Source organism: Globicephala melas, chromosome 2 (assembly GCF_963455315.2).
Source record: "Globicephala melas chromosome 2, mGloMel1.2, whole genome shotgun sequence".
Classification (NCBI taxonomy): Eukaryota; Metazoa; Chordata; class Mammalia; order Artiodactyla; family Delphinidae; genus Globicephala; species Globicephala melas.
The window spans coordinates 76148491-76168313 of record NC_083315.2 but is presented as its reverse complement, the minus strand read 5'-3'; the positions used below and the strand labels follow the sequence as shown (position 1 = coordinate 76168313).

Genomic DNA, 19823 nt, shown 5'->3' with positions numbered 1-19823 from the left:
GAAACCATGTGTTTGCATGTTTATGGCATGGTTTTTAAGATTCATTGCATGCCGTGAAATATTCTCCTATGAAACAGATTTCTAGCTGTAAGCCGTGTGATCAAGGCTAAAACTCACCTATCATCGCAATAATTAGGTGCCCCAAATGCTGAAGTCTTGTGTTCTGTAAAATAGGATTGGTTCCAGATTTTCACATTCACATTCATATATCAGACAGCCATTTATATTCATTCTGGAGTTGCTGAAGTAAACATCAAACAAGGCTGCCTGGTTTCCTAAGAACAGTGTTTTCAGCAACATAGGTGACGATGCCCACATGTCTTAAAAACATTTTTTTTTTTAATATCAGAAGATCTTGAAATTAAGACTCCTTTTAAATTAGCTTTTGTTGCTATTGATAAACTAATAAATGTGAAAGCATTTTTAAATTACTGAATTCCTAGAAATAAAAGGGAATATTGTCATCACTATTAGTGGTAGTAATAAAATAATTTTAACAGACTTATAAGATAGCATTTGTTGCAAGTATAAATTATTACTTTGCTGAAATACTGTTTATCCTTATTTAGAAGAATGACTTGAAAATCAGTATGTTTGAATCCTGAGCTTGTCTCAGCCTGCAGTATTTGCAATTCTTAGTCCTCACCTCTTAATCGTTTTTTTAATTCTTCATTGTTAATAGCCCACTGCTCCTTTTTCCAGTTTATCTGCTACAATATATGATATATCTCTGGCTCCTCCCACATAAATATAGAATTTATATGAAATGGAACTTCTATCTTTGGGAGGTTGTTTTTACCAACTTTGGATATAAGTTGGAAAAGAGATTTTTCAAAATCCAGTCCTCCAAAGCCATGTAAAAACATAGTGCATTTTAAAAGAACTTGTTGAGGGAAAAATTGTTTCTAATATTAGATACTGCCCTGAAGCTTTTAGTTAAGAAAGTAGCTTCCATTATATTCACTAGGAATATGCTGCCTACTTCAGAGCTGCCAGAGATATTCTTTAAAAAGGAAAAGGGCTTCCCTGGTGGCGCAGTGGTTGAGAGTCCGCCTGCCAATGCAGGGGACGCAGGTTCGTGCCCCGGTCCGGGAGGATCCTACATGCCGCGGAGCAGCTGGGCCCGTGAGCCATGGCCGCTGGGCCTGCACGTCCGGAGCCTGTGCTCCGTGGCAGGAGAGGCCACAGCAGTGAGAGGCCCGCGTACCGCAAAAATAAAAGGAAAATAATTCAAGGTAACCAAGAATAAGAGAGTTCTGAAACATGAGGTGAGTCTGGCTTAGTCTGAGAAGCAGCATCAGTGCTGCAGCAACTAAGCCCAGGCTATTGCTGAGTTTGTCTATCAAGGTCTTCCTTCAGTTTTTATAGCCTTCTTAGACGACACAGCTGAGAAAAGTCTGCCAGACATCATCTATTATATCCACCCCTTCCCCAATCACTAATGGAGGTGGAGATGCAGATGTTTCTGCCAGGCTTACCCTCAAAAGTTATTAACTGACAAAATCTAAGAATGTCAGGTGAGTTAGTATTCAGCTCCCATCCTTCTGAAATGAACTTCTTAGCTGTGAGTACTCAGTTCTCAGTTTCAGCAGAAAGACCAAAGAATGGAATGAAATGAAGATCACAGTCAGCCAGTGACTGTCCCAGCTAAGTCTTAGGCATATTGTTGAGGAAAACTCTTATCCTGGTGGCTGTTATTCATGTCTGAGGGCTTGCATCAGTACTGCCAGGAGCCTTGCTTACATGCTTTGTACCTACTTATGTGGAATCAACTCTTTTCATACTCTGGGAGGGTGTGTGATTTGGGGGACATCTTGTAACTATTGCCAGCCATCTTTAAGAGTTAATCTGCTTTTATTAGCTCACCCCCATGTTTTCTAACTGATCATGACTAAGAAATAACACAATTTTACATTCTGGAATCACTTTTCTTTTTTTGTCTTGTTTAACTTTCTGGTAGTTTATATACTTTTCCTCTGCATTAACATAAATTAGTATTTTTTAGGCCCCTAAAAATGGAGGTTACATGGCCATTATTACAAAGTAACCACAGAAATATCAGTTTATCAGCAATTCTATATTGCCATTTAGAATTTGTAAGGTCAGTTTCCTCTCAAAAATATTTAATTTTCATCATTTCATTTATTTTTCTGCAGAGAGTAAAACTGGTCTAGTAAACATAAATACCATTCCAGGAACTCCACAGAACATTCAAATTAAATTTTTGATGTAATGGATTTTTGTGGGCATTTACTAGAGGTCACCATCCTAATTCCAAGTTTTAAATATGATGTTACTTTCTCTCCTAGCATTTAAAGGAGAAGAGTCAGCATACTTTTTTTGTAAAAGGCCAGACAGTAAATATTTTCAGCTTTGCAGGCTGTATGGTCTCTGGCACAACTACTTACCTCTGATTTGGTAACATGAAAGCAGCCATAGCTGTTATGAAAACAAATCGGTGTGGCTGTGTTTTAATAAAACTTTATTTATAAAAAAGAGCCTCCTTTACTAGTAAAACAAAATAAATAAATAACAGGACCAGATTTGGCTCACAGGCATACTTTACCAATCCCTGATTTAGAACAAAATTAGCTTCCCAGTGCAGGAAATGAGAGTTAGCAAGTTTTGTTTTTTGGGGGTTTTTTTTGTTTTTTGGGGTTTTTTTCTTTTCTTTTTCTTGGCGCCTATAACTTTTTGCTTATTTTGTTTTAATGAGTAGTTTGGGAGTTCTGTTGAAGTAGTTGGAATATTTGAGGTGAGCCAGAATGCACTGGGAGTAGAAGAATAAGAGTTGATGGCAGGATAAAAGTAATACAGAGAGCTCTGCTCTCAGCCTTCAGTGCTATCAAGGTAACTTGTGGTGTGAAGTCTACATGGGCAGGTTAACCAAAATAGTCTCCTTGATCAAGGAAATAGCTTTGTTGCTGAAAACATTTCTCTACGTTATTTTCAGTTATAACAAGATTATGCTAGTAAGATCATCTACAGCTGATCTACTGATTTGTAGATCCATCTTCTTATAGATGAAATAATTACTATTTTTTCGTTATTCCAGAAAACAATTTTTATATTTCACACAAAGGTAATAAGACTACCACCTGCCAAAAATATTAATAGGAGTCAATATCAAAAGACTTATTTGACTGTTGTTTCTTTTAACTGAACAAACTTGACTAGCATCAAAGGTTAGGATTAAATGAGGTTTCGACCACAGAAAGCTTTTAACATATTTTAGCTATCTAATATACACAAAAATTAAATTTCCTGGGCTTCACTGCTGGCGCAGTGGTTGAGAGTCTGCCTGCCGATACAGGGGACACGGGTTTGTGCCCTGGTCCCGGAGGATCCCCCATGCTGTAGAGTGGCTAGGCCCGTGAGCCATGGCCACTGAGCCTGCGCGTCCAGAGCCTGTGCTCCACAACGGGAAAGGCCACAACAGTGAGAGGCCCGCGTACCGCAAAAAAAAAAATTAGATTTCCTGAAGATTATTATATCAGAAAAAGAGACTAGGAAGTGGGTAATTACTACTCCTTCTCATATAATTAGTGTAGCCAGCCTGCCCTAGTTTTAACATTTGCTCTTACTTTTGAATAGGGTTAACATTTTCATTTACTTAATTTCCTACTCCCTTTCAATATTTTGGATAGTTCTCCATATTTTCTTAATGCAAATTAAAACTTAAGGCTTTATCAGACACTATTATTAGGATGTGATTGATGTATCATTTAAATTTTAAAACACAAAATCAGGATTTTTAAAACTATTGAAATGTCAGCATTGGACAGACTATAGTTTTGCTCCCATTTATTTAATGTAAGAATAAACTCGGAATAAACTGCTGACAGCAAAAAAATAATGTTATTAAATGGAAAACTGAAAAGGAATGAGACTCATTAATTTCATTTAGGCATTAGAAAGAGGTTTCAGCAATATAAAGTTATTGTACATCACATCACATCAGTTTATGGCTGTAATATCTAAAATACCGAGGCCTGGTGAGATAGCTCTGTAATAGCACTTTTATCCTTAACACAAAGTGCTCAGTTATTGTTCAGACAGTGATTTCAACTTCAAACTAAGTTAGATTAGAAGCTTTTGTGTTAATGGAAGGCTGATGCAAATCTTTAAAAGTTTCTCATTTATGATACAAGATAAAATTACATCCAGGAGGTCTTTTGATTTCTTTGTTACAAGTCCTGAGGAAATTTAACTCAGGCATGTCTTTTGTGGAGGGGTGAGCGGGGGGGATTGCTTGGGTTTTTTGTTGTTTAAGCTATGGTTGGAGATGTGTGTCTTGTATGAGAGCAAATAATGTTCAGTTGTAGAACTTAAAGCGACCTTATATAATGATTTAAAATATAAATCATGTCTGTTTTCTAAATCCTAAAGCAGTTAGAGAAACTATATTTTTCCTAGTTCTAAAAGATTTAAGATTCATTTATTAAAGACTAACAGGCAAATAGAGTAATATTTTATTCAGAATTTTAGCACTTTTTGTCACTTTATCAGAGTAAATTTGGAATCATTTTAACCTTATATTTAGACAGTAATTTTGTTAGTATAGGTCTGTATACAGTAGAAATGGTATGTGTAGGTTTCCGCTAAACTGAAGGAGTTTATTTTTTAACTGTATTTTACTTTTTCTAACCAATTTTTTTCCCAAATGGGCAACTTAAATTTTTTAAAATTTTGTTAAAACCACATTATAGTGCTTTTAAAGGGTTTTGATACAATTTTTTTAACTCAAAATTGTTTAACTGTCAAGTTTTTTTAAGCCTGAAATCCATACAGATTATATATTTATGGAAATATTATTCAAAAGGAATCATAACAACTGGAATTCTTCCAAGTTTTAGCATAAAACCCTCTTTGGGTAAAACAAAATATTTACAGTACATAAAGATCCTTTATTCAGTCTGTAGATTAATAGTGATTAATTTAAATCATTAGTACTCAGTGAATAGTACAAATTGAACAAATTATTAGAATAGAATTCAAAATCAGCGAGGAGTTCATACTGAGTAGTTTTCAGTCTATCCCTCAATTCACAAGACCTCTTATTCATCAACTAATTAGATTTAACATTTTTCCATTGTGGGTGTTGAAGCCATTGGCCAAGTTAAATGAAAACAAGTCCCTTGTTGGATGCTCCCACAAAAATAAGGCCATAGGTAGATTGTAAACATTCAGAATGCAAGATGATGTCATTTAATGGAATGGGCCGTTTATTCTGAAACGGAGCTCTTCATAATTGAAATTTAGAGCATAGCAGGCCTAGGGGTTTTCCTTCCCCTGCTAGTCCCCCAATAGAAGCATTCTGTCAGCTGTATGCTAACGAGATGAACAATTAAACAAGGTCCTATCTGGCTGGCCTCACAGGCTCTGAGCTCAGACAAAGAACTGTTTATACACCTGTTACGTGTGTGGACAGAGCCATTTGAATGGGTAACTTCAGATTAAAGGAAGGACATGGGAGCCAGGGTGAGCAAGGGTTAAAGAAAACTATAAGAACTGTGAACATCAAATTCTCCAGAAAATATATGAGGGCCATTTGCAAGGGGAATCAAGTTACAAAGAAAAAGTTCCTGCTAACTTCATTAACATGAAAAACTCCAGACTTGAAACTTTTTGCTAGTCTGATGCCATTTTTAAAAGGCTTAATTTTGTTCAAGGTTGGTGTGAGAAAATACTTAGTTTGTAGTATTCTATAAAGACAAAGATATTCACTGACATTTTATATCGCAAAACAAATTGAGCAACCTTTCTGATTTTCCTTCAGGGAAAAGCAAAATCCTTAAGATCTATTGTTTAGATAATGATCCTTTGTCTGCCAAGCCTTTCATCAGAAAAGAGGTGATAGAACATTTTTATTAGTCGAGATTCAGAAAAATCAAAGAATTATTTATACTCATGAAATAAAAGAATAAGAATTTCACAGATGCATCATCACTTATCAATCAAATGAGTGAAATTCAGTTTGTTACTGTTCAACAGTATTATCTGACAGAGCTATAAAATGGGTTTCAGAGGTACAATATATAGTAAATAAACGTATGTTTAAAAGTTTAAATTTTAGGGCTTCCCTGGTGGTGCAGTGGTTAAGAACCTGCCTGCCAATGCAGGGGACACAGGTTCGAGCCCTGGCCCAGGAGGATCCCACATGCCACGGAACAACTAAGCCCGTGTGCCACAACTACTGAGCCTGCGCTCTAGAGCCCGCATCCACAACTACTGAGCCCACGTGCCACAGCTACTGAAGCCTACGTGCCTAGAGCCCGTGCTCCACAGCAAGAGAAGCCACGACAATAAGAAGCCCGCACACCGCAACAAAGAGTAGCTCCCGCTCACCCCAACTAGAGAAAGCCCGCACACAGCAACGAAGACCCAAAGCAGCCAATAAATAAATAAATAAATTTTATTTTTTTTAAAAAAAAAAGTTTAAATTTTAAAAGGCTATTTATTTTTCATTTACTTGGTGTGATAGCTCAAAATACTAGATAAGAGCAAAATTGGCATATATTACCAAACATCGTGGGAAGTTTTAAGTCCACATTATAAACACAGACATAAAAATCTTAGCTTTGGGGCTTCCCTGGTGGCGCAGTGGTTGAGAATCTGCCTGTTAATGCAGGGGACACGGGTTCGAGCCCTGGTCTGGGAGGATCCCACATGCCGCGGAGCAACTAGGCCCGTGAGCCACAACTACTGAGCCTGTGCGTCTGGATCCTGTGCTCCGCAAAAAGAGAGGCCGCGATAGTGAGAGGCCTGCGCACCGCGATGAAGAGTGGCCCCCGCTTGCCACAACTAGAGAAAGCCCTCGCACAGAAACGAAGACCCAACACAGCAAAAATAAATTAATAAACTCCTACCGCCAACATCTTCTTACAAAAAAAAAAAAAACTCTTAGCTTTTACTTTATCCTGCAGTGATTTCCTCAGCCAGTCAAAATTATTCTAGTAATATATTATCTTTAAAATAGGCCTAGACTCCTAAGGTCCCAAAGAATTTGTAACTATTTGTTGTATTTTACCCTATCTATTTTTATAAAATGCAATTTTTGAACTGACCTTCCTCTCAGATCATTAGATCATTGAGTAGTTCATAGCTAGCAAGAAAGCACCCTATGTGTTATGAATAAACATGACCAGGATTCCCTAGAGATAGGATATCATAAACTATTTTAAAAACAATTTCCTCTCTCGGGCTTCCCTGGTGGTGCAGTGGTTGAGAGTCCACCTGCCGATGCAGGGGACACGGGTTCGTGCCCCGGTCCGGGAAGATCCCACATGCCGCAGAGCAGCTGGGCACGTGAGCCATGGCCGCTGAGCCTGCGCGTCCGGAGCCTGTGCTCCGCAACGGGAGAGGCCACAACAGTGAGAGGCCCACATACTGCAAAAAATAAAAATAAAAAAATAATAATAATTTCCTCTCTCGGGCTTCCCTGGTGGCGCAGTGGTTGAGAGTCCGCCTGCCGATGCAGAGGACATGGGTTCGTGTCCCGGTCTGGGAAGATCCCACATGCCACAGAGCGGCGGGGCCCGTGAGCCATGGCCGCTGAGCCTGCGCGTCCGGAGCCTGTGCTCCGCAACGGGAGAGGCCACAACAGTGAGAGGCCCGCGTACCGCAAAAAAATAAAATAATTTCCTCTCTCGAATGTAATTTTCATAGTCCACTTCTTCACTTGGTGTTAGATTCAGTTCTTCAGATTTTTCTCAAGATTTTTTACTGGGGGCGGGTTGCGGTTCAGGGCAGAAGTAAAGGTTAAGGGTCTAAGGGAAAATTTCCAAAATGGTAATGGAATAGAAGGCTGTCTTGATTTCTGTGGTCCCTTCCCAGCTTTAAGATTTTATGATTCTAATGCATGATGAAATTGTGTGGTTTAGAAAAAGGGTATGGTCAATGCTTGATCATCCAGGGGAGTAGTGACACAGCTAATTCTCAGCAATGACTAATCCTCAGATAATTTAAAAAGTAGCTATGGAATACATTGAATGGGTTTTTCAAAACTACATTAAAGATAAGAATAAAGGTAGAGGTCAGACATTTCTTAAAAAGTTGGGTGGAAGACCTGGTATGTTCTAATCAGATCCACTACCAATAGCCTGCATTGCCTGAAACTTTGCTTTGGTTTCTTTTGTTTGGCTCACAGGAAACCAAAGGATAAACTTGCATAGGGGTATTTATACCTCTTAGGGTAAAATCCATACAAAGTCATGAAAGATAAAAGCTATATTAATTACTCAAGAGGGATTCAAAGCATGGCATTTTACTGGGATTGAAGGATTTGTTGAAAAACAGTGGTTCTCATGTATAACTCCAGGCAATAAACCTATTTAATTAAAGGATTAATCTTCTAATTGCCACATCTGCTGTTGTTCTAATAAAAAAAAAACTGGTTCATTTGTAACCAGTTTTTCTAAAAATACTGCAGTAGCTAAAAACACTTGGTAGTGTTTGCATGCCTTCTCAGTTCAAGTTAACTGTGACTTGTCTAAATCTGATTAAAACTGAGAATAAAAATGTATGGCATTTTTGTTGCCTGGCAATGTAGAACTTTTATTTTAAGTTATTTTAATTTTGTATTGCTTTTGCTGCTCTTAAAATTTTTGAGGAGAAGCAATTAGAGGAAGAAAAAACAAGACACTGTGTGTAAGAAAAGGATATGCTAAAGTATAGATAAATAATATTACTTGGAACAAAGCAGTATTTTGCTAAATGCAAATTCATGGATACTTTAACATTTTTAGGTAGTATATGGAATAGGTTTTTAGATTGATTGATACACAATAGAGGCTATAATATGTAGTGCTGTATGGATTATAGAGTGCTTTTTGTCTATTAGCTCATTTGCTTCTCACAGCAACCCTCTGTGGGATATAAAATTTGAAAGCTGGAATTTTTTAAAATATTTTTATGCAGAAACAGTACTACTGTCGAGTCTTTTACAATCCAAAAACCAGAAAAGTGGCATCCAAAAAATGTTGCTAAATTTAGATGCGTGATAGCTGTTTTCTCTATTAAACCCAGTGAAACAATTTGAACAATTACTGCACCATGAACATTTTTATTTATTTTTTTTAACTTTAGGTCGGAACTCATCGAGAAGACTCTGTCAGTCTCAATGGCAATCATTCAGTCCTGTCTAGTACGGTCACTGCTTCAAGCACAGACTTGAACCATAAAACACAAGAAAATTATAGAGGTAACTATATAATTCATTTACAGCAGTAGTGCATACAGAGGTATCATTTTGGAGTACTGTCACCTTCTTCACAGTCAGATTGACATCTGTGAATCAAAATTCATCTTCGGGGCTTCCCTGGTGGCGCAGTGGTTGGGGTCCGCCTGCCGATGCGGGGGACGCGGGTTCGTGCCCCGGTCTGGGAGGATCCCACGTGCCGCGGAGCGGCTGGGCCCGTGGGCCATGGCCCCTGAGCCTGCGCATCCGGAGCCTGTGCTCCGCGGCGGGAGAGGCCACAACAGTGAGAGGCCCACGTACAGGAAAAAAAAAAAAAAGTCATCTTAGGTGGTAGAATTCCAAATAGTAGTAGTACTACTGCATGAATATACAGGGTCAATATTTAGGGTTCCAATTGGTCCATTTAGCTGGGCCAATTACAGATATTTATTGATGTATGGAACCCTGTGCAAACCGTTGTTCAGTGTTTACTGGTCATCTTCTTACCAGCTCCTGCATCTGTCCTCTTTCTTTTTCTTTTTTTATTTCTTTTTTGGCTGCACCGTGTGGCATGTGGGATCTTAGTTCCCTGACCAGGGATTGAACCCGCACCCCCTTCAGTAGAAGTGCAGAGTCTTAACCACTGGACTGCCAGGGAAGTCCCTGTCCTGTCTCTTTCTAAATCACTTCCCCTCGTGGCTGAGTCTTCATTGTCCCTAGAGGAATTGAGAAAGACATTTCTGAGTATGTTTAGAGCTCTGAGTGATAGTAGCTGTTGTTTAGAAGATTATAATTTAATTGGGGAGACAGACAATTCTTATAAAAAGCAAATTGTTGTCAATGTTATAACAGACCTTATAAATAAGTACAAATATATAGGTGGTATTAAGACCACCAAGATAAAGTTTTCCCAGTTGTATTTAACCATGATGCCTGTTTTATTGTGTTTGTCCAGGAAAATGTTAAAGCTTATTTCGTTTAACTTGACAGCATCTTAGAAGTTTTTAAAATGCATCATGTTTCTCCTACCTTGTTTGATTGTTAAATGTGCCTGAAAATGAGCATTGGACTCACCATCAGGGTCAGGCTTGTTTTTTTTTAAATACAGGTGCTTTAAAAAGCAATTTTTTCTAAGGTTTGTGGACGTGCTTTTTCCAGCTCTGAATAGTTTACTTTTTTACATCTTCAGATTTCTATAGTAGCTCTATAACAACTAAGGATATTTACCATCAAAAAAGCTTTTTACTGTCTTAATTCTAATTCATAAATGAGTCTGGACATTTATTCTATTTCTTTGCCTCTTTGTTAGGTGGCTTGCAAAGTCAGTCTGGAACTGTTGTTCCAACAGAAATCAAGACTGAAAACAAAGAGAAAGATGAAAACCTTCATGAACCTCCTTCATCAGATGACATGAAATCAGATGATGAATCCTCCCAAAAAGATATCAAAGTTTCATCTAGAGGCAGAACAAGGTATTTGTTAGCATCCAGGTGTTAAATTTCACTCATTTGCCATGGGTGAAGATACTTGGAAAATTGAAGTGTATCATGCATTTAAGTGTCAGCTGTGTTCTAGATACTGTGTTGGGACTTTTATGTGTTGTCTCATTTAATCCTCATAGCATCCATAAAAGGGAGGTGTATGAAGCTGACTCTAAGTTTATGTTTTCCATGTTTCCCACAATATTTTAGGGTCTATATATAAAAAAGAATTACTTCTCTCCCATCAATGCTTATAGTCTGTAAGACAGCTAGAGAACAAAATAGCTAAAACAAGTTAAATTGTACAAGTGTAGGTATTTAGATATAACCCATCAGTAAATATTCAAATACATTATTTTAAGGCTAAGTATATGGTAAGACTCTTGTATGATTTAAACCAGGGGCTGGCAAGCTATGGCCCATGGGCCATATCTAGTTCATTGCCTGTTTTTATAAATAAAGTTTTTTTGGAACACCACTACACCCCATTCATCTACATATTGTCTGTGGCTGCTCTCACAGTGCAGTGGCAGATTTGTATAGTTGCAACATAGGTTGGATGACCCACAAAGCCGAAAATATTTACTTTCTGGCTCTTTATAGAAGATATTTGCAACTTACGTTTTAAACAATACTTTGAAAAGAGTATGGAAAAGGAAGTACTCCACATGCGTTGATGTTGTCGGGGAAGGTTTTCTAGAAACTGGACTTGACTTTGCTTTGAAATATGGATATTGACACATAATACATTAGTTTCAAATTATTTCCAGATTCTTCCATCAGATTTTTCTTCTAGTTCTACATTAAAAGTAGGTAATTTGATATATTCGTGGTACATCCTATTTCTTGGTATATATCCATTTATCAGTAGTATGTATATATCACGTATAGATATTTATATTTAAAACATTGTTCTTTGTATTAAATTATGGTACAAAGGAAATTACAAACTAAAAGAACCAGGATAGTCCTTTCTGTCAGTCTCATACTTAAAAGTTGTCCTTTTGCATTTGACATTCTCACTATTTTCAGTAGTTGACATTTCTCTTGAGGAAAATTAAATCTTAAGGTCCTAATACTATCATTTTAATATGCATTGTACTCAGTTGTGCAAGGGCATGAAGAAATAAAAATTGAGTCAGGGAATCCAGAGTCCACTCCTTTGAGGAATCTTAATTCTTTCATAGTTTCATTATTCAAATAGAACTTTAAGGGAAATAATTTGCATCTCTCCTCATCATTCATCCTTTCATTATATAGGTCAGCAAACTTCGTGTGTAAAGGGCCAGATAGTAAATATTTTAGTCTTTGTGGGTCATACAGTCTCTGTTGCAACTGTTGAACATTGCCACTGCATCATGAAAGCAGCCAAAGACAGTACATAAACAGGTGGGTGTGGCTCTTCCAATAAAATTTTATTTACAAAAACAGGTAGCTGGCTTATGGGCCAGTTTGCTGAGCACTGTTATAGGTCATCAGAAATTGAGAAGGCAGTATAATGGGTTAATAATAACAATACTTAGTAGTTAATAATAGTAAATTTAAAACACAGCCTTTGGACAAAATAAGGCTAACCTTGGTTTGAATCATGGCTTCATCACATTTTGCCAAGTAACCTTGGCAAGTTATTAAACTCTCTGAGGTTTGGTTCTGTCTTAACAGGAGACTTTCTGTTTAGGATTCTTGTGGGAATAAACTGAAAATTATGCATATAAAGCCCTTTTCACACTGTCTCACATGCAGTAAACATCAGTAAAGGTACTGTGGTAACTTATGATGATAATAATTTTAGATATGTGCTCTTGATTTCTTCCATGAAGCACTAACCTGGATTCTTGTCACTACCCTGCCACTCATTAGCCTTGTAATCCTAGGGAGGTTACTGATCTTACAGTGGTTCTCAACCCTGCTGCACAGACTCCTGAAACATTTTAGAAATACAGGTGCCTGGCCCCTGAACCCGAGCTCCCTGTATCAGCATCTCTGGCAGTGGGACCTTTGAAAGCTATATTTTATAAGTGCTCTTGAAGATTCTAGTGAGTGGCCACCTTTGGAAACCTTTGGGCTAGATGATCTGTAAAGGTTTCTTTGAAGTCAAAGAGCTAGTGATTCTCTATTATCAAAAGAATACTTTTATGAAATTCTTGACAATTGGCTAGTAAAAATCTGTTGTCCACTTGTGGTTTTTTAAGATTTATTATTTATTTATTTTATTTATTTTGGGGTGCATCCTTTCTTAGTTGCGGCATGCGGGATCTTTTGTTGCAGCACACGGGCATTTCTCTACTCGTGGTGTGCGGGTTTTCTCTCTCTAGTTGTGGTCAGAGCAGGCTTCAGAGCGTGTGGGCTCTGTAGTTGTGGCGTGTGGGCTTAGTTGCCCTGTGGCATGTGGGAATCTTAGTTCCCTCACCAGGGATCGAAGCCACATCCCTTGCACTGAAAGGCGGATTCTTTACCACTGGACAGGGAAGTCCCTCTACTTGTTTTTTTTTTTTTCTTTGTTTGTTTGTTTTGCGGTACGCGGGCCTCTCACTGTTGTGGGCTCTCCCGGTGCGGAGCACAGCCTCCGGAAGCGCAGGCTCAGCGGCCATGGCTCACGGGCCTAGCCACTCCGCAACATGTGGGATCTTCCCGGACCGGGGCACGAACCCGTGTCCCCTGCATCGGCAGGCGGACTCTCAACCACTGCGCCACCAGGGAAGCCCGCTCTACTTGTTCTTTATTAGAGTACTCAAGGTATTAGAGGTGAAGCACCAATTCTTTGTGCACATTTTTTTCCAGGTTCTAAGAGGCCCTGCTCAGTAATTTATTTCTGAAATATAAATAGAATTTTCTAGAAGTTATTCCAAAGCATTTTTCTCAGATATTCTTTTCTGATTAGTCTGTTTTCATTACAGAAATTTGAAAATTACAGAAAAGCACACACAAAAATCACAAGAAACTCCGCTACCCAGAATTAACTACAGTTTACTTTTCAAGGAATATCTTTTTCCATAAATACAGTTTAAATTGGAGATAAACTGGATAAAAGTTTTATAATTTCAACTTTTTTAGTTTAACAGTGTGTTTTAAACCTTTTCATCTATCTGTGTTTTCTCCAACATGTTTTTTTCTTGTTGTTTCTGTTTTTAGGCAGCTTTATTGAGGTTTAATTCAAATATAATAAAATACACCAATTTTAAGTGTACAGTTTTGGTCCTTTGACATATGTATACAGTTATATACATTAATAATGTAGAATATTTCTGCCACCCTAAAAAGTTTCCTCATGCCAATTTATAACCAGTCCTCTTCTCCCATCTTCTGGCAAACGTTGATCTGCTTTCTGTTACCATACTTTTGTCTTTTCTAGAAGTTCCTGTAAATGGGATCATACAATATGTAGTCTATTGTGTTTGGCATCTTTTACCTAGCATAATCTACAGCTTGATTTTTAGAGGGTACATAGTAGACCATTATCTGGATGTACTGTGATTTATTTAACCCATCTCCTAATATTGGACTCCCATTTGTTCTGAAGTAAATAATTCTGTGATCAACTTCTTTACCTAAATTTCTATGAACATCTCTAATTATATCCTTTGGATGAATTTCTAAAGTTGGAATTGCTGATCAAGAGATGATGAACATTTTAAGGCTTTGGATTCATTTTGCCAATTTGTCCTTCAAAAAAGTTGTTCCAGTTCACCCGTGTTTTAAAATCACCACTGATGATGATATTTCTTCCAGAACAAAAAGTATAGTCATTTTCTGAGATACTTCTCTCATTCCACATCTTAAGCTTTTCTTCCTCCTCCTCACCAGGGGACTGCCAGAATATATTTAAGAACATAAGCAAACTGTAATACATTACTATAATAGTACAGTGTTTCTCAAACCTTAATGTACATATGAATCTTGTTAAAATGCAGCTTCTGATTCAGTAGGTTTGTAGCAGAACCTGAGATTCTGTGTCTAACGGTAATGTAACACTGTTTTTACAGTAATGTAAAAAGTAAAGTTTTTAAGCAGTAATGCTGATGCTGCTGATCACATCTAGAAGAGCAGGGTGCTACAGTATGTGGTCATTCAAATTATGTTTATGAAGAGTTTCACTAGTAGTGTGGAGAAGTCTTTATGCTGTAATGTGCAATGAAAATGCATTTAGAAATGTACGTGGGGGACTTCCCTGGTGGCGCAGTGGTTAAGAATCTGCCTGCCAATGCAGAGGACATGGGTTCAAGCCCTGGTCCGGGAAGATCCCACATGCAGCAGAGCAGCTAAGCCCGTGTGCCACAACTACTGAGCCTGCACTCTAGAGCCCACGAGCCACAACTACTGAGCCCGTGTGCCACAACTACTGAAGCCCACACACCTAGAGCCCATGCTCCACAACAAGAGAAGCCACGACAATGAGAAGCCTGCACACCGCAACGAAGAGTAGCCCCCACTTGCCGCAACTAGAGAAAGCCCGCGCGCAGCAATGAAGACCCAACACAGCCAAAAATAAATAAATAAATTTATTTTTTTTAAATGTATGTGGTATAATTTCAACTATATATATTTGCATTGAGGAAGGACTGGAAAGAAATATACAATAATGTTAAGTGTAGCTATTACTACCATTTGGTAAAATTTATAGGTCATTTTTATTTTTATAATTTTTAATTTTGTACAATAAGCATATCTTACTTTACAGCGAACCTAATAGACATTGTTGTTACTTTGCCTTCCAGCAGTACTAATGAAGATGAGGATTTGAACCCAGAACAGAAGATAGAAAGGGAGAAGGAAAGGCGGATGGCCAACAATGCCAGAGAACGCTTGCGTGTGCGCGATATTAATGAGGCATTCAAAGAGCTTGGTCGAATGTGTCAGCTTCATTTAAAGAGTGAAAAACCCCAGACAAAACTCCTCATTCTTCATCAGGCCGTGGCAGTCATCCTTAGTCTAGAACAGCAAGTCAGAGGTAAGTAGGTTCAGCAGAGATATGTAACTGTTCTGCTTCCAGTGAGTAGACATTTCTGTGTCCACTTGCTTTTCTGCTTGGTCAGGTTGTTTGTAGGTGCTCCTAGTACTTCTGCTACCACATCATCCGTATCAGGTTTTTCTCTATTATTCTCTCGCCTCTGTCTCATTATATAGGTCAATATCTGTAGGCTCAGTGCTTCCCAGAAACCAGTAGAGAGTAACCCTATGAAACAATGCAGTGAACAGCCAGCCTCCTGCTCAGCATTAGTGCTTTGTGCCTCTCGTTGACTCTGGTCTCCCACGCTCTTGTATTTACCTGCCTACACCTGTCCTCCAACCTGCTCCTTCCTGTCTTCCCTACTTCTCCGTAGTCAGTTTCTTGCCTGCTTTACCCGGGGCATCTGTGAGGCCCTGATGGTTAATAGAATGCCTGGTCATGGCCCCTCCTGGCTTTGCCCCCTATGAATGTTGTTTATACCCATGTCAATAAGGTGTCAGAGTTTCTTTGTTGATTCCTGATAAGGAATGCCATGAGGTTCTTGGGTTAATATGCACTGGCATGCCTGTGTGTCCCTAAGGACAAAAGTGTGGTTCATACAGACTTATCTACTGCTGACTGAGACAGCTCTCCCAACTGTTTTATTTTGATGGAATCTTTTTTTTTTTTTTTTTTTGGCCACACAGTGCAGGTTGTGAGATCTCAGTTCCCCAGCCAGCGATTGAACCTGGGCCATGGCAGTGAAAGCCTGGAACCCTAACCATTAGGCCGCCAGGGAACTCCCTTGATGGAACCTTGAAGAAGCTTTGAAACTTCATTTTTTGAACAAAGTGTTTATTGTACACCTCCTCTGTCCCAGTCAGCTATGTTCTAGACCCTGGGTTATCAATTAATACAGGCTTCTAGCCTTTGAGAGGTTCTATCATCAAGCTTGCTTTTTTGAATATACTTATATATCTTCTTATTCAAAGTTACGAATGCCTCATCCTAAGCCTTTTTGCAAAGAATTTATAGATGTGGCCTTTGATTCCAGACCCCATCTCTAACCTCCCTTCATTGAGAGCAGCTTTGTCTTCCTTATTTATTGGGTATTTATATAATATTTTATTTAAAGAAAGTTGGAAAAGAAAAAAAGAGTATGTATGGACATATGCTTGACAACTGCGACAAGGACCCTTAGCACTGATCATAGAAGGAATACTGTTTCTAAGGAAACCAGAGTTAGAGAACTTGAACACATTTTCAGAAAAACATAACACTAGTAATTAATTCATCTATTCATTTCCCTCCAGTGTTTTTAATGAATAAAAATGATGAATAGATAAAACACTTACCACTAAAACCAGATACTGCTCCTGCTGTCTTAAAGCCCTTGAAGTACCTGTAAAGCGTAAATGTTAATGAAACCTGATCAAGAAGTTACAGACTTGGGACTTCCTTGGCAGTCTAGTGGTTAAGACTCGGCACTTCCACTGCCGATGGCACAGGTTCGATCCCTGATCAGGGAACTAAGATCCTGCATGCCATGTGGCGTGGCCAAAAAAAAATTTTTAATAATAATAAAATATATTTTTTAAAAAAGTTATAGACTCCCTTGTGATATTCATAAAGACAGTCTGATAGTTGCCATTCATCTGTGGCAGGAGCATTTGTCCCTTGAGCTTTCACTATCTCCTGTCACTTTACGAAATGTTTTTGTTCAATTATGTCTGACATTCAGTGGCCAAGTATATTCATCCTGCTCCTCAGCAGCCCAATATATTTTCTACCCTGACGCTACCAAGCCTTTTGTTGTCAAGACTGTTGCCTCCATCAGCACTGTGAAAGTTTTACTGTCGGGACAACAGTGGTGCCAGAACTTACTCTTGTACAGCACCTTTCCTTCCCACAGTTCATTAGAGCTAGAATAAAGTCATTTGTGTTCTTAAAAATCTTTTTTTTTAAATCAGAGGTCCTACTCTCAGATCCAAGCCATCAAAAATGAGAAATACCTCTGTTTGAAAAAAAGTTATAAACTCCATCATGCCTGGGTGGATCTTATTCATTCATTTGTAAGATTTCATTTTGTCATGATTCCATGCAAGCACCTAGAATAGAAAAGCTGAGTCTGAAAGAGGATCTAACATCTAGGCTTATCTAGCTGCCTACTAACTTTCTGATCATTGTTATGGGTCCTGACTTTTTCACACTATTCTGGAAAGCTCTATATAAGGAGCCATTGACTGATCAGAATGAACAAAATTTAAATACACTGAACTGTAACTTCATTAGGGACTGCTTTAATATTCATAAAAGCCTGCCTTCTTCGCACCCTCAAACTCTGGGCTTCAAAGCCCAGAGCCTTTATTTTACAGCTTAATGTAAAAGCCGTGGGGTCCATGTAAGACTCCTTGAAAGGATGGCTATCTAACAGAGTTTCGAACCCTTCGTGTAGCCCATAATACCTGTGCCTTGTCTATAGCAGCACCTTCAGAGTTTGGTATAACCGCTCTCCTTCCCTGCACTTGATCTCCAGTAGTTTTGAGTTATTTTGGTAACCTGTCCACCTTTGAAAGCCTCTTCATCCCTGCAGGGGCCCTACGCAGCAGCCCCTGGGCCCAACAATTTCTATAAAGACATACATTTTGTTTACATGACCTACTTTGGACATCCTCTGGGCTCTCTGGCCACCCCCTTTGGTTTGGGGTAGTGTTCCAAGACCATGTCTAGCTGTCCACAACCTGTCATCCCTAGACAAGTGGATATACCAGGAGGGCAACCAGACCTGGGTCTAGCAGTGAGTCCTTGAGAAAAGCAAGAAGTGGCTTCCCTTCCAAGCCTCAGATTTTGCCAGAGCATTTTTGTGCCTTGGTGCTCCACATATCAAATCCCATATGGCCTCTGTCATTGCCAATTTAAGCCTTTCTATTATCGTAACTGTAATTTTACCATTACAGTTTTACTAATCCTCAGCAGATTTCACATATTATCTTCAAGTTTGTCCTCTCAGCTTTACTAAAGATTAAGTTAGTGATCAAACACTTCCTCCTCAAACTCTTTTCACAGGTCAGTTCGATAAACTCATTTGTCTTCTGGTGATAATTTAGGGACAATAGAACTATTAGGATTTTAGTTTACTGGTCTCTTAGTTAGTTCAAAGATAAATAAGCTAGGACAGCGGTTCTCAAATCTGACTGGTCTCAGAATCACCTGAGGCTTTTCCTTTTCCCAAACAAATTTCCAGACCCTACCCTCAGTACATTTAATTCAGTTGCAATGAGATGGTCAAACATAGTCTTAGCATATTCATTGATAATACACCACTCCTTCCTAAATCTCCACTGAAATGAATAAAAATGGCATTAACCCACAAGGATAGAGGGGAGAGAAGACAGTAACAAACAAGAGAGCAAAAGTAGATAGAGAAGTGGTAACTGACTTACTTAGACAGCAGAAATTAAATGGAACAGAGAGGAATACCAGCAAGAAGCAGAACATTTGCCTTACAGGGCCCCTATCCCCTGAAAGCCTCTGGACTTTGGAGGTACTAACTATTGGAAAAAGCAGAAGTCAGGCATCAGACCTGAAAACAGAAAGATTCATTGGAGGTTTGCTATGGAAAGTTGGATCCCTAAGTCTCCTCTGTACTTCATATTGCTTCTGCCCTCTTTTCCCTTCGACCATAGAAGCCAGGAGGATTATTTTTAGCAAAAAGTGAAATCTGAAAGGCTGCAAATCTGAAACACCAAGAGGAGCAGAGAATGAGTGAAGTATGAAGCTGAACAGTGAGACCTGCAGCCCTGTGTCCTGCTTTGTTTTCCTAATGCTGGCAACAAAGTATATTAATTCTATCCTCAAGGAAATGGGATAATTCTTTTCTAAAGAAATTAAAATACTCTAGAGAAAAGACCTCCAGATTTAGGAATTCCTGAGTAATAATTTCTCACTTTTGGATTACCATAGAGTAATAAAGCCCACCAGTTGATGTCTTACTTCTAATATTAAAGGACAGCCAAAGATTTAAGAAAAACCACCATGAAAAAGAGAAATTGAGATCAAACCAAACAAAAAAGAAAGAAGAAAACAGAGACATGCAAAAAGCATTGGGAAACTTTTTTTTTAAATAAAATTAATGCCTTCTAATAAGAGAAAATGTATGCATAAAAGAGAAAGAAGCCATGAAAAAGAAATTCAGATGATATGATAGAAAAAATATAGTAGAGGTTAGCTGATAAAA

At 38.4% G+C, this 19823-nt stretch overlaps 1 protein-coding gene across 8 annotated transcripts in view; it reads left to right on the top strand.

Annotated features, from left to right (window-relative positions):
* TCF12 (transcription factor 12) overlaps positions 1-19823 on the top strand; it is a 379393-nt gene that overhangs the window by 350581 nt on the left and 8989 nt on the right. For 5 of the 8 annotated variants that reach the window (XM_030878791.3, XM_030878794.3, XM_060294214.1 and 2 more), the window contains 3 exons: positions 9088-9202; positions 10488-10650; positions 15375-15607. In XM_030878791.3, the coding sequence (XP_030734651.1) occupies positions 9088-9202; positions 10488-10650; positions 15375-15607 (511 nt within the window). The remainder of the gene's footprint in view (positions 1-9087; positions 9203-10487; positions 10651-15374; positions 15608-19823) is intronic. The other 3 variants (XM_030878793.3, XM_030878803.3, XM_030878804.3) reach the window with 1 other exon arrangement.